This window comes from Phyllobates terribilis, unplaced genomic scaffold (assembly GCF_046119375.1).
Source record: "Phyllobates terribilis strain yellow unplaced genomic scaffold, ASM4611937v1 Scaffold_11__3_contigs__length_659146591, whole genome shotgun sequence".
Taxonomy (NCBI): domain Eukaryota; kingdom Metazoa; phylum Chordata; class Amphibia; order Anura; family Dendrobatidae; genus Phyllobates; species Phyllobates terribilis.
Window position 1 is genome coordinate 488,865,650 of NW_027362771.1, and position 14,381 is coordinate 488,880,030.

At 42.7% G+C, this 14,381-nt stretch overlaps 1 protein-coding gene across 1 annotated transcript in view; it reads left to right on the forward strand.

The window, feature by feature from the left end:
- FAH (fumarylacetoacetate hydrolase) overlaps nt 1–14,381 on the forward strand; it is a 58,547-nt gene that overhangs the window by 17,504 nt on the left and 26,662 nt on the right. Inside the window, exons 6-8 of the mRNA XM_073653529.1 lie at nt 7,839–7,936; nt 12,212–12,264; nt 13,598–13,697. Coding sequence (XP_073509630.1) covers nt 7,839–7,936; nt 12,212–12,264; nt 13,598–13,697 — 251 coding nt within the window. The remainder of the gene's footprint in view (nt 1–7,838; nt 7,937–12,211; nt 12,265–13,597; nt 13,698–14,381) is intronic.

Sequence of the window (14,381 nt, forward strand, 5' to 3'; positions counted from 1 at the left end):
CGCCCCTGCGGTCCGGCAGCCACAATGGTATCGCCTCCCTAACCGGGGGTGATATCATGTCTGGAGGTAAATGGAGCTCCCTACATCAGGTAACCACGCATTCAGACACAGGTCTGATCCCTGACCAGAAGTGGGAGCACCAGCACCTAGTTTTGGGGAGTGTTGACTTTTTCTGGCTGGGGGGAGGAGAGATGGAGCAGTGAAGGGAGAAGAAGCTGGAGGAGACAAGATCTCTGGGGGTCAGAGTGTTTGGGAAGCCTCATGCTGAGAGGAGGACACCAGAGTCCTGGGCTATTCAGGGAATTGCAAGCCCTGTTAGCCAAGTCTGGAGACCAGGGGAGTACATGCCTGCTGGTCACACGTGTAGGCTCAGAAGCACGACAGTATAGAGAGCCTGGAGCTGTAAGAAACAGGACAGCACCCCTGATAGGCTCGCTACGCCTGCTGGTTGGGAAAACTACAGAGAAGGGAGCACAGAGAGGAACAGATCAGCTCACAAGCATCTGAGAATCAAAATATAAAGGGCAGAAGGAAGGCATACTGATCCCACCTGGTGGAGTGGACTCCAGCTGCTTCCAGGCTGGCTGGACCCTGGACCTAGTGACAGTACCCCTGGAATCAACTTGCCATCAATCATCAGTAAAGGTAAAGACTGAATTAATTTGCCTCTTTGCTTCTTTCTCCTGCACTGCTCATTGCAACCCCAATCACTCCAGGGGCCCGCTCCGTCTGAGGGGAGTGATCGACCTTGCTGCATTACCATCTATCCCCTGGGGACCCCATATGCAGCACTGGCCATCCCTGGCCAGATACCTGTGCTGGCATCCCGGATCATCCATAAACTATAATTCACTTCCCCTGTCTGGGCCCCGGGACTGGGCAATCGCCAGTTTGATACCCCCGTCGGACAGTCTGCCCGGTTACCGAGTACCCCGGCCGACACGACTGCGGCACGGGCACTGCAGGATTTTAAACCTTTAAGGCGTAATGTGTTACCAATGGTTTTCTTGGTGACTGTGGTCCCAGCTGCCTGGAGATCATTAAGAAGTCGTCCCCCCCGTGTGTTTTTTTTTTTTTTTTTTTTTTTTTTTTTTTTGGAATCAGATAAATTTTTATTCATTTAAAGATAAAATAATGAAATACAACTTCAGTACAATAATTTTCCATTTTCTTATTATCAAAAAGAATCCCTCCCTCAACCCCCCTCCCCTTTTACGGACAACAATAAACCTTTATTGTTATATAAAATATGGTTCAATATCACAAAAAACATTTATAACCATTGCAATGCATTTTATAGTGTAATCACCGGGTTCTTCCCTCCAAAAGCATTAATCACACCTTCCATGGTGCCCATAGGTTGTCACTGAGTTTGGCATTTTTCCTTTTTAAATAAATTTTCTCCTCCATCCGCACCACATAATCCACCTGCCTTATGTACTCCTCTCTAGAGGGAGGCTCCGTTCGCACCCAATACCTAGCTATTACCTTTCTAGCTGCATATAAGAGTCTGGCAATTGCCAGTTTTGCGACATCATTCCCCACAAGTTCCTCCACATATCCCAGCAAGCAAACCACTGGATCTCTAGGAATTATACAATGATAACGTCCTTCAATTAGGGCAGCTACTTCAGACCAATAGTTTGCAAGCTTTGGGCAACTCCACATAACATGTAGTACACCAGCAACTTCTGACCCACATCTCGGGCAATCCGAATTCTCCCGTACCCCTATTCTGAGCAAAAAATTAGGCGATCTATATGCTCTATGAATAAGACATTCTGGCAGGTTCATTTAGAGACCACTTGGGGATATATTCCAACATGGACTCCCACTTGTCATCTTCAATGGTACCAACATCTGCTTCCCACTTTTCCTTCGCCAAAACAGGATAGTTCAATAGAAAGGTGTGAAGCAGATCAGCATACACCTTAGATATGACGCCTGTTGTACACCCCCCCCCCCCCATACAAATATAATCAACTAGCTATTGAACCCGTTCTACGCCCGGGTGGCGAGCATTTTTATTGGTATATGGTCTCCCATGCGGGTATGTGCTGCCCCCCTCCTGTCCTCACCCCCCAATCCTGGTATGCGTGGCACCCCTCACCCCCCCCCCAATCCCGGTATGCGTGGCACCCCTCACCCCCCCCAATCCTGGTATGTGTGGTACCCCTCACCCCCCAATCCTGGTATGTGTGGTACTCCTCACCCCCCAATCCTGATATATGCATGGTCCCCTCTCCCCACAATCCTGTTATGTGTGGCCCCCTTATCCCTTTCACACTGTACACACATACAAAAAAAATAAACAGTTATACTCGCCTTTCTTCTCTGTACTCCAGCGCTGCTGTGTCCTCTTCTGCCGGAGGCCGGGGGAGGAGTGCGGCGCCGGAGCACCGTGCTGTCCGGCGCCATTTTGCTGAAGACACACTGTAAATGTGTCTTCAGTAAAATGGCGCCGGATAGCGCAATGCGCACGCGCTGGACCGACGCCTTCACTCCGCCCCCGGTCTCCAGCGAAGAGAGGCGCCGCGGCAACACTCCTACCGGTCAGGTAAGTATGGCGCCGGAGATGTCGGTATGCGTTCAGTGTCTACGCATACCGCACGATCTCCGGCGCCATACACCTCCTCTTACCTGTAACGGCTGGATGCCTGCTTCTGTCTGGAGCCAGACTGCGCGTCACGCATGCGCAGTCTATCGAGGCTTCGGACAGAGACGCGCATCCCCGGTTATATTATAGATAACGATATCCTTTTGAACAGATAGGTTTCTAATTTTCCTTTGCTTAATAAACGCATGCTTAACCTGTGTATACTGATAGCTCTGTCGTCTAATAAGTGAAATTCCTCTTTCAGCATCTCTAAGGTTTTGATTATCCATCAGTTGGTAGATGTATTGTATACCCCTTGCCACCCATCCTCTCAGCTCTCCTATTTTATAAAATTCGCCTAAGTTTTCATTATCCCAAATAGGAGTATACATAGACATTCCCACTATGCCTCTAATCTTCTTCACCCTCGTCCACAATTTATGGACTAGGCCACAGGTCGGGTATGACCTGCCCATCTTCCCAAAAAATCCTGACTCTAGGCCCACTACCAGTGGACTTTTTTTAAGATGAAATTCCAAAACCGCCTGGATAGTCCCCTCTAATATGCTGGGACTGTGCTGCCAAAAAATATATCCACGGGTTTGGTAGGGCGAGACCCCCTTCCTCTTTCGGCTTCTGGAGAGTCTCCAGCTTAATCCTAGGTTGTCCTCCACCCCAGACCAGATCCCTAAATATTGCATTAATGCGCTGGAACACCGGCTGAGGAATCCACACGGGGGAGTTATATAAGACATATATAACAATTTAGGCATCAGCACCATTTTAAGAAGATTGGTGCGTCCCACCACCGAGAGGCGCATTTTGCTCCATGTAGATGCTTTATCTTTTAATTTCCCAAGTATCGGGTATACATTCAACTGAAGGTACTCTTTTACTGGTAATGTTATTATAATTCCAAGATACTTAAATTCTCGTACTAACTTAAGTTGTGTACGCTCCACCTGTTCAACATCCAAGCCATCCAGGGTATCTATTTCCATAATATGAGATTTATCCCAATTAATTTGTAGCCCAGATAACAGGCCAAATCTATTGATGATAGCTATTGCACCATGTAATGACGTCTGAGGGTCCTGTAAGAGTAATAAAATATCATCTGCGTACAACGCTATCTTCTCCTCAACCATTCCATACCGAAATCCCTTTACCACGTCTGACTGTCTCATTACAGAAGCCAGCGGCTCTATGGCCAGGGCAAATAACAGCGGGGAAAGGGGGCAGCCCTGTCTGGTTCCTCTTGTCATATCAAATTTATCTAACCGTTCCCCATTTACTCTTACTCTGGCTACCGGGCGTGTATACAATAGCTTTACCCAGGCCATGAAAACCGGACCAAATCCCATCACTTGGAGAACATGCCACTCCACACTATCAAAGGCTTTCCATGTGTCCAATGAGACCACAACTCTATGCCCAGCATTGTCAGCGGCTAATTGCATGTTAAAGAATAGTCGCCTCAAGTTAATGGCCATTGATCTATCTGGCATAAAACCTGACTGATCTGAGTGTATAACACTAGAAACTACACGGCTTGGTCGGTTAGACAATACTTTAACTAAGATTTTAATATCAGCCGGTAGTAGGGATATGGGTCTATCCGAATCTGGCTGTGTCTGGTCCTTATCCGCCTTGGGCAAAACCACCACCATAGCCTTCCGCATTGACTCCGGTAATTCTCCCACCTCCAGGGCCGCCAAAAACACATCTTTCAATTTTGGCAATAGTACATCTCTAAGATGTTTATAGAATTCTGTTGGTAGCGCTGCTGCTATAATAGGCAACAGGTGACCAACTTTTTCACCCTCTTCATAAAAGGCAATTTTTTGAAATTCCCTCTTCTTTTCCCCACTGGCCAGAAATATTTTATCCACCCCTTTTTGAGCTTCCTTTATGATCTGTTGCGCCTCTACTGTGGGGTTAAGCACCAATTCCTCCTCTGCTCTCTTCAGCGCAGCCAATGCCTCTTTCCTCCATTCTGCTCTGATTTTTACATCTGGAGATATCTCGGATCAGTAAACCCCTAACATATGACTTCATTGTGTCCCACACAGTTCCTATGGCTGTACTTCCCAAGTTATTCTGGAAGAATTCCTCCACTTCTCCTGCTATTTTCTGAATCTCCACCGTTTCCAGCCATACCGGGTGAACCTTCCATTCTTTCCGTCCACCGTCCCTACATATACCGGACCTCAGCTCCACCAACAAGGGACAATGATCAGAGAGTATCCTGGGTAGATATTCAATATGCATAATGTTTTGGTGAACCATCCCATTTCCCAAGGCGAAGTCTATTCTAGACATAGAGCCATGCGTCGAGGAGTAGCATGAGTATGTCTTCACTCCCATATGTCTCACTCTCCACAAATCTATCAGGCCCACCTCTGACACATACTTAGCAAAGGGTGTCTCCCCCTCTCCGTCAGTTCTTCCCCGTTGCCTACTAGTTTTGTCCCAAATTTTATTCATTATGTTGTTAACATCTCCAATCAGCAACACAGGAATCCCTGTCCAATGCCTCGTGAGCTCTATAATCTCTTGCAGTTTCGTCCCAGTATATGGCGGTGGAAAATACACTGCCACCACGCAATATAATTTGCCATAAAGTCTGCAGACTAGAAAAATGTATTGCCCATCTTTTATCTATTTTAATCTCAACCTCTTCAAACGGAGTCCCAGCATGCACCAAGATAGAAACCCCCCGTGCATATGCAGAATAGGTAGAGTGGTATGCTCTTTGAACCCATTTCCTCGCTAAAAAAAACAATTGTCACTCATCAGGTGTGTTTCCATAAGGCGGATAATGGAGGGCTCTTGAGCCATAATATTTTGGATAATAGCAGCCCGTCTCTTACGGTCCGCCAAACCATGTACGTTCCATTTTAATACCTTAACAATACCCGCCATTGTTTATCAGATTCAACATCTGTGTATATAACCACATCATAAAGTGCCCCCCATGCCTTCCGTTTCCACCCCCCCCCCCCATACCCCAAACCAAAACTCTTCTAACCATCCCGGTCACCCCCAATCCGCCTCCAAATTTGTTGTTCCATTCTCTCTATCCGAGAGTGGGTGAATGAAACCGGCCTATTCCACCAGATGATCCCTCCCGCCTAAACTACAGATAAACAAAGATCCAACTGTCTTCCCCAAGGTCTCTCCCGCCTTATGAAAAACATTAGATAATGGGTATATAAACTGTATACATCACCAGTACACCGCTTCAGTCCAAAATCAAACTTGTATCCTGCAACAAACCGTTAAATGCTGTTGAAAAAGGACAGCAAATGATAAGTATAAACACATGCACAAAACATGTATTCTGCATCTCTTCAGCTGTCCTTGTGCTCCCGCACTCTTCTAGAGTTCTTTTCAATCCAGTCCAGAGCTTCTTCTGGAGATTGCAGAAAGTGTACTCTACCCAGTGCAACCAGTCTCAGCTTAGCCGGATACATCATAGAATACGCTAGTCCCATGTCTCTCAATTTTTTTCTTTACATCTCTATAATTCATGCATAGTTTTTGCACCATGGGTGAATAGTCTGAGTACAACGAGATATCTTGTCCATCTATTGTTAACTCCTTAGTCTTTCTCGCCATACGCAGGATAGTGTCTCTGTCTCTGTAATTTAAGATCCTAGCCAACATGGCTCGGGGAGCTGCTCCTGGAGGCTGGGGTCTCAGTGGGACTCTATGAGCTCGCTCTACAACAAAGACTTTTGATAGTTTATCAGCTCCAAATTTTTCCAGCAGCCAGTTCTCAATAAATTCTGTAGGGTTTCATCCTTCTGCCTTTTCCGGGACCCCCACTATCCTGACATTATTACGTCTCGACCTGTTTTCCAAGTCATCATTTTTAGCAATGACATCAGTTAATAGCTTGTCCTGCTTTTTTTGAGCAGCTTGTAAAGATATTATGGTGTCCTCAGCCGTGCTCACTCTTTCCTCTACCTCTCCTGTGCGGACATCGGCTTTCTGCATGGCAGCTTTAATATTAGTAATTTCTGCCTGCACACCAGTAACCTGCTTTGACAGCTTAGTAAGCGCTTGTTTGCAATACGACACCACAGTGAACACATCTTTCAAAGTGGGTTCCCCCACAGCAGGATCAACAGCAGACTCCACATTTTGGATGTGCCATCCTGGATGAGCTGCACTACCTGAGCAACTTCTGTGGGTTGTAGAGTCCGTCTCATGCTACCACGAGTGTGAAAGCACAACCAACATTCAAAAGTGACCAAAACATCAGCCAGAAAGCATTGGTACTGAGATGTGGTGTGTGGTCCCCACCTGCAGAACCACTCCTTTATTGAGGGTGTCTTGATAATTGCCAATAATTTCCACCTATTGTATATTCCCTTTATTTTTTTGAGCAGTGTAGATCTCTATCTATATATCACGTATATACAGTATATAATATATATTATGCCACTAGCTTGGGGTATAATATCCTTATGTCCAGTTCTCTTTAAATAGTCTACCACTGGGTGCAAATACTGCACGAAGAATCCCTTGTCAATTGTGTTTATCGTATTGTGATGCAGTTGATGATATTTAAAATAACTACTTCTATCGAAGTTTTATTTTTTATTTTTTTTTTCCTCCTTTCTTTCCAGGAATGCAATTTACCTTTTCTTTAAAAAGTTGTCAATTTTTTTGTATACAGAAAATGCCACTTGCCAGAAGTAATTGTTTCGCAAGTTGTACAAGTGTGTGTGTGTGTGTGTGTGTGTATTGGAGGGTGTGTCTATGTATATACTGTATGAGAGATTGTGTGTGTCTACACTATATATGAGTGAGGGTGTGGTGGCTTGGAGAATAAGAAGTCTTGATCAGGACCTGGCAACTAGACCAGAGGTCCTGGGAGGTGAATTTTCAGCTGATGGGGAAGTATTGATGATGGTCGCAGAGGAGAATAAAATAATCCTGATCATTATTGTCATAGAATAACAGTGAGCAGTAAGCTGCTGCCATTACATCTTGTATTTAGGTTCTGGATGACACAAACACATTGGGTCCCTCTGCTGCCAAGTGTGTAGAATGATTGATTACCCAGCTCATCATCCCCCAATTTCACTAAAATGTTGCTGTTTTTTTGTAATTCTATTTCCATTGTTTTTTTACAGAACTGTCTTCTCTTTTCTAGTCGAAAAAATTATTGGTGGTTATTAGATTGGCGTGTAGCCTTCCAGCAATATTGCCCTTTATTCTGTTTCCATAGGTTGCACCTTCCAGTTGGGTATCATGGACGAGCATCTTCTGTTGTGGTTTCCGGTACTCCTATTAAAAGACCAAAAGGACAAACAAGACCAAGTGATGGTAGGTCGATCATGATGTATTGCCGTGGCAAAAACTGTACTTGAAAGGCATCTAAGTTCTCGCTGCTATGTGGCTGGATCGGAGGGAGGCTGCTGTGATCACTCCTTTTTTTTTTTTTTGCATTCCTTACTTGGCAGTGACAAAGCAATCTGTCGGCTAAATATTATTATCCCACAAAGGGTATGCGTTAGTATTTTTATTGAGCCCCTCCTAATTATGAGCAGGAGTGGTTTATAAAACCTTTTTTCTAAAGGTAAGCAGAAATATAAAGCTTAGAGTGGGTGCCTGGTTTAAGGAGGTGTCCTCTTTAGGATCCTAATTTATTGGGCAAAAGAGAGCCCCTCTCTCTCTGTAGGACATTTCTTGTCCTGCATTATACAGACCACCCATTGATGTGCATAAGCGCTGTGTAATGCCTTATTTCCCCAATGGTTGCGCTGCAGGGAAGATGAGTACTTACCACCAGGTTCACACCCCCTCACCTGGAAGCCATAATGTAATCTTACTATTAGGAGACCCGTCTTAGGCCCTTTTTACACCATCTTTTTATAATTTGTAACCTCATAATTTGATATTGTAAACAAAAAAAACAATAACAATCCCGATCTGTTGTAAAACTGATGCAAACAGGTGCATTTAAAGAAAGTCTGTGTTGTTTTTTTTTTTTTTTTTATTTAATTGATTTTTATTTTTAAATGACACAGAGAAGGAGTGTTAGGAGGTCAAGTTTTCCATATATATATATATATATATATATATATATATATATATATATATATATATTATTATTATTATTTTCCAAAAACATATACTGGTGGTTATTTGCCTACACAGTACCATAATGGTAAGTCAGCACTACAATGCAAAAATAAAGTTAACCAAAAAAAATCCCAAAACTGAAATATGAAATTAATTTAGATTTTGAAGTAGACTTTAAAGAAACATTTGGCCCAGTGTTTTTGTTTTTGTTTTTTTTACGCCCCCCAAAATGGCTCGACTTCATAACTGATGACATTCCCAAGCTATAGTTATGCATTCTGTCCTTCAAGACTTAAAGGGGTATTCCATCTCTAAGATGCCATCCCAATATGTAGCAGGTGTAGTAATAATAATATTAGCAAATACCTCCAATTAGAATTGTAGTATAGTTTTTCTGATTCACTGTCTCTTTCCTCATGTGCAGGCATCGCAGGACTTTGGAGATGGGGAATACCCCTTTTTAACGTAATAAAAACAAATGTCAAGAAGCTTTTCTTCCATTATTTTCTATGAAAGTCAGAATACATAATATGCATCAATTCCCCTATTCTCTCTGGCTAATCTCTCCAATTTATGTAAAATAAAGATCTTTCAGTTAAGGGGGTTGTCCAGTCTAAAATGAAAAGTCTGCACACAGAGTGACTGCAGACTTAATTTTAGACCGGACAACCCCTTTAATGTTAATAGAAGGAGCATCCTGGTCTTCTTGGGTCTCATTCCTAGTAGCAAGAATGGCTATAAAGAACTTCTCTCCCACTACAAGAACTGCCCATAGATTACATAGACAGTAGAGTTGGTGCGAATCTAATTACTGGACCAATTCCAATGGCCAGGTCTGCAATATGTGGTGGTCGGACAGGTGCCCCAAGAATGGCCTCCTACCTCCACTGCTCTTTTTTGTTTATACAGGCCTACCTCAACATCACATGTCATACTTCAACAATGAAGTCGCACCAAGCTGGATAATCAGCGGAGAAACCGTGGATGGTGGGAGATAGGAAGTGGTTCTCAGGGCACATGTCCAACCACTTGCTTTACTGACGTAGCTGCTGGACCAGATCCTGTGAATCAATTTGCACCAACTCTAATAGACAGCCCATTAATTTCATAAGAACCTGAATATTTGCTGTGGATTTTCCCCACAATTTAGAATTGACTCAGAATGGGGTTTCCTATAATCAACTTATTCCCAAGGGAACTTTCCAGGAAAATTTAGATTAAATATCTAAAGTGGACAACCTATTTTAATGAATTTACAGTATTGTAAAATTTATTTCATATACAGTATTTCTCATATGTACACTGTGGCACAATTTTAGGCAATTTTGTATTTTTGATGATTCATTATTATTGAACAACTACAGAGCTGTCGGTCACCCCAAAAGGTTAATAAATCTGAATATTTAAGAAACTAAAAGTGAGGTTTTGTCTTTCTTAGAAGAATATCTGTGTGTATAATTTGGGTTATCACAACCAAAAAGGAAAAGGATAGCCTTGGAGGAATGTATGTACAAATAATGAACCAAATGGGAAAACCTATTTAATTATCCCTCTCTAAACAGGCTATTTTACTTTTAATCTTTATATTAAAATGTGAATGTAGAGGGTATTAAAATATTGTCCCTAAACAGACTAATATCTATGACGTTCTGATGGTACCGTGGGGTGTCATCCTAGAGCTGAATGGGATAAATAAATGTCTGCACATGTCCCCCCAACATGTTTCACCGCACTAGCAGCATCATCATGTTAGTGTCCCATCCCCTAATGATGCCGCTAGTGCAGTGAAACATGTTGGGGGGACATGTGCAGACATTTATTTATCCCATTCAGCTCTAGGATGACACCCCACGGTACCATCAGAACATCATAGATATTAGTCTGTTTAGGGATAATATTTTAATACCCTCTACATTCACATTTTAATATAAAGATTAAAAGTTAAACTTTATAGCCTGTTTAGAGAGGGATAATTATATGGGTTTTCCCATTTGGTTCATTATAATTATTGGGCAACTATTAGAGTGCAGAATTATTATACAACTAAATGAGAAACGTAAATGTTCCCATCTCAGTTGTTTTATCATTCTCACTTTAACATATGAAAATAACCAAACAACTAAAAATGTACAAAAATACATTAATGACATTTAAAAACCTATATCCGTGACCTATACAGTGCACTTACAGCTTTATTTGCATATGACTTAGACACTAGATATCTCATGATTCACATTGGATCTCCACACAAAAAATCTTATTTTTATAGGCGTACAACCACCTTTACAGCCATATCGCTACTTCCATATGTATAAACGTGCTGACACGTTGCCATGGGGTTTTCCCATGAAAAAAAAGTTAATTTTAATCAATAAATCTTTGAAGAATAATAATTTCCACAATTGGATGTGTATTTAAAAAATGATCACAATTGTGTCTGTTGTGCTCAACTTGTAATCACTCTGCAGTAAGGTCAGACAGTTCAGTCTCATTAGAACAGGCACGTTACTGCTTTGTAATATGTAATAACAGCACTAATCTCTCTGCAGAGCAGAAACAAATGTGATTACTGTCAAATCTGTGAACACAGAGTGGTGGAGATGCAGTACAGCTGTACAGAGCTGTCAGTGCTATGAGAGCAGGAGAACCGATAGTTTGTAATGTGACACCACTAAACTCAGCTGCGCTGCCCCTCTTCCACACTTAAGCCCCCGTCTCACATAACGACGCACCAGCGATCCCGACAACGATGTGACCTGGCCGGTATCGCTGGTGCGTCGCTAAGTGATCGCTCGTGAGCTGTCAAACAGGCAGGCTCACCAGCGATCAGGGGAGCAGCGACATTGTGGAAAGAATCTTTCCACGATGTCCTGATCCTGGTTACCAGCCTGCTGCTGAAGCAGGAGCAGGCTGGTAACCATGATAAACAGCAGGTTACTAGGGGCACACGCGCACTTAGTAACCCGCTGTTTATCATGGTTACCACTCTGCTACAGTGAGCGGGAGGTTACCGCTCACAGTAGCAGAGTGGTAACCATGATAAACAGCGGGTTACTAAGTGTGCGTGTGCCCCTAGTAACCCGCTGTTTATTATGGTTACCAGCCTGATCGCTGGTCCCGCTGGTCATACACAGCGATGTGTGCTGACCAGCGGGAGGGCAAGGACCAAAAAATGGTCCAAGACAGGGCAGTCGTCTTTCCTTTGTGTGTTGATGCATACTTATGATTGGTCTGCATCGTACACACCCCCAGTGAAAACTGTCTGATAGCACCCTAAAAAAAAAACTCATCAGGTGTCAAATAATTTCATTGTTAATATTTCCGCAATGGAGAGGTGAAAATATATATATTTTATTATGCTTTGCAGCAACTATTGCATCCTGTATCCAGTTCAACATGAAACATTTGCAGACAGGTCCTCTTTAAGCAAGAGAATCTAACCGACTTGATATGGGGTCCAGTAACTTAAAAAATAAAAAAACTACTTTTTAATTTTTTCTTTTTTTTTTTCTCTAGACAAACCACCAATTTTTGATGCCAGCAAACTTTTGGACATTGAGCTAGAAATGGTGAGCAGCTTTCTTTATATTTCAAGCAATACTGTATGTACGTCAGGGGCAGACACAGTATAGACATCTGTGCTAGAATTGTATATGGGTCCCTCTTATCTTATAGCTCCTCTTATAGCACCTATTTTTTTTTTTTTTCTTTCTGACAATCCATTAGTAATTGTGAGCTCTGAAGTTTATTCGCTCATGCTGTTAAAGAGAACCTGTCAGCAGGATTTAGCACTATAAAGTAAAGGTATGGCCATAATGGCGCTATTACAAACTTATACCTTTGTTGAACTAATCTGATCAGTGGTTCTTTTTTAATCATGGTTTTAAGTTTTCTTCTAATGACTTCTGTGCATTGGGGTGGGCCTATGGAGGTTGGATCTTCTCCTCCCGCCCCTCGCCTGTCTCCGTTGTTTCTATGGTCACTGAATGATTTTTCTCCATTTTGAAATTTTACGTCACCATCATTGGGTGGGTGGCGCTTGCGCAGTGTGAGATTCCACTGGACTTCGGCCTTCAATAAAATGGCGCCAGAGTCAGCGCATGTACAGATCGAGATTCTAGCTCAGATCAAGATCTGCGTATGTGCCATTTCCGGCGCCATGTTATTGAAGACCAGATGTGGAATCTCACTCTGTGAAATTCCAAAATGGAGGCAGGTCACTGAATACTCAGTGACCTGTAGAAACACAGGAGGCAGGTGAGGGGCCGGAGCAGAAGATGACCCAACCTCCCCCTTCCAAGGCTCGTCCCGATGCACAGAAGAAGTCATCAGAAAAAAACTTAAAACCAGCCATGATTAAAAAAGAACCACTGATTGGATTTTGTTCAACGTAGGTACCAATTTAATCAGTGTAATAGCGCCATTATGGCAATACTTTATAGGGCTAAATCCTGCTGACAGGTTCTCTTTATGTGCAATCTAATTGATAGTAGGAAACCGCTTTCTGACAGTGGGCCCCTAACCTTTTTGGATCCTTGTGAAGCTGCGCAGGTTGCACCAATTCTATGTCCGCCCCTGAAATACCTTATGCCTTCATTTATGTTTTTCGTGAGATTATCACTGTCCTATAAACCATGTCATATACAATATCAAATTCTAAAAAACCTAATGAGAAATCATGCATTACATGGCGAGTAGTGAAACGGTTGTGTCCATCTAATGTGTTAATCAGCCAGGTCTGTATTTTGTAGCATCGGTCTGTACAGGGTCATAGAGAGTTGTTGTTGTAACCTTTGAAATTTTGCATAGAAACAATCCCCAATCTGAAAATCAGTTCGAGCTCCAGCTGTAATTGTGAAAACCTCTATTAATCAGGAGCAATTTTCCTGTCCTTTTTCACAGGCTTTCTTTGTGGGCCCTGGAAACGATTTAGGAAAACCGATTCCCATTCAGAAAGCTGATGAGCACATTTTTGGCATGGTGCTAATGAATGATTGGAGTGGTAAGACTTTTGGGAATCATGTTTATTACAGAGACTTCTAATCAAAGAGATGATAAATTGTAAAAAAAAAAAATGATGGGAACATTCAATAGTGTTTACCACTTGTGAAAACTGAACTCTCCATTGTCAACCTTCAGGTGGCTACTTATAGGGACCTGTATATTGATGATCACGGAATAAGGCAACTGCTAAGGCTAGGTACACTGTATCTGACTGCATTTATACAATGTTGCTATAAATCATAGCCTTTGATCCTAAACACATTGTACCACATTAGGATGGTGCAGTGGTCGACACAGACATGGCAAAGTTAAAGTCCCACTCCAGCATTTTTTTTATTTTATTTTTAGTGCTGGAGTGGTGCCACTAATGTAAGCTTCCTGATCCTAGACTTATAGTTTCAGCGCTTCCTGGCGCCACTCCAGTCCCAATCTGCCAACTTGTGATCGCAACTGCTGACTGACCTTAAGTCAGAGGTAACGGTCACAAGCTCTGTGTAAGTCTATGAGGGCCTCATTCTGGCTGTTATAGATTTACATTGAAAAGTGAATTCCAACTCTCCCAGCAAATAGTGGAGTGATCCAGTAGATCACAACTTGCAGAAGACGACTGGTGCGGCACTGATAACGGATGAAGACTGCGGCTGGTAAGTCATGTTTTGTTCAAGATTATTGTAATTATTTT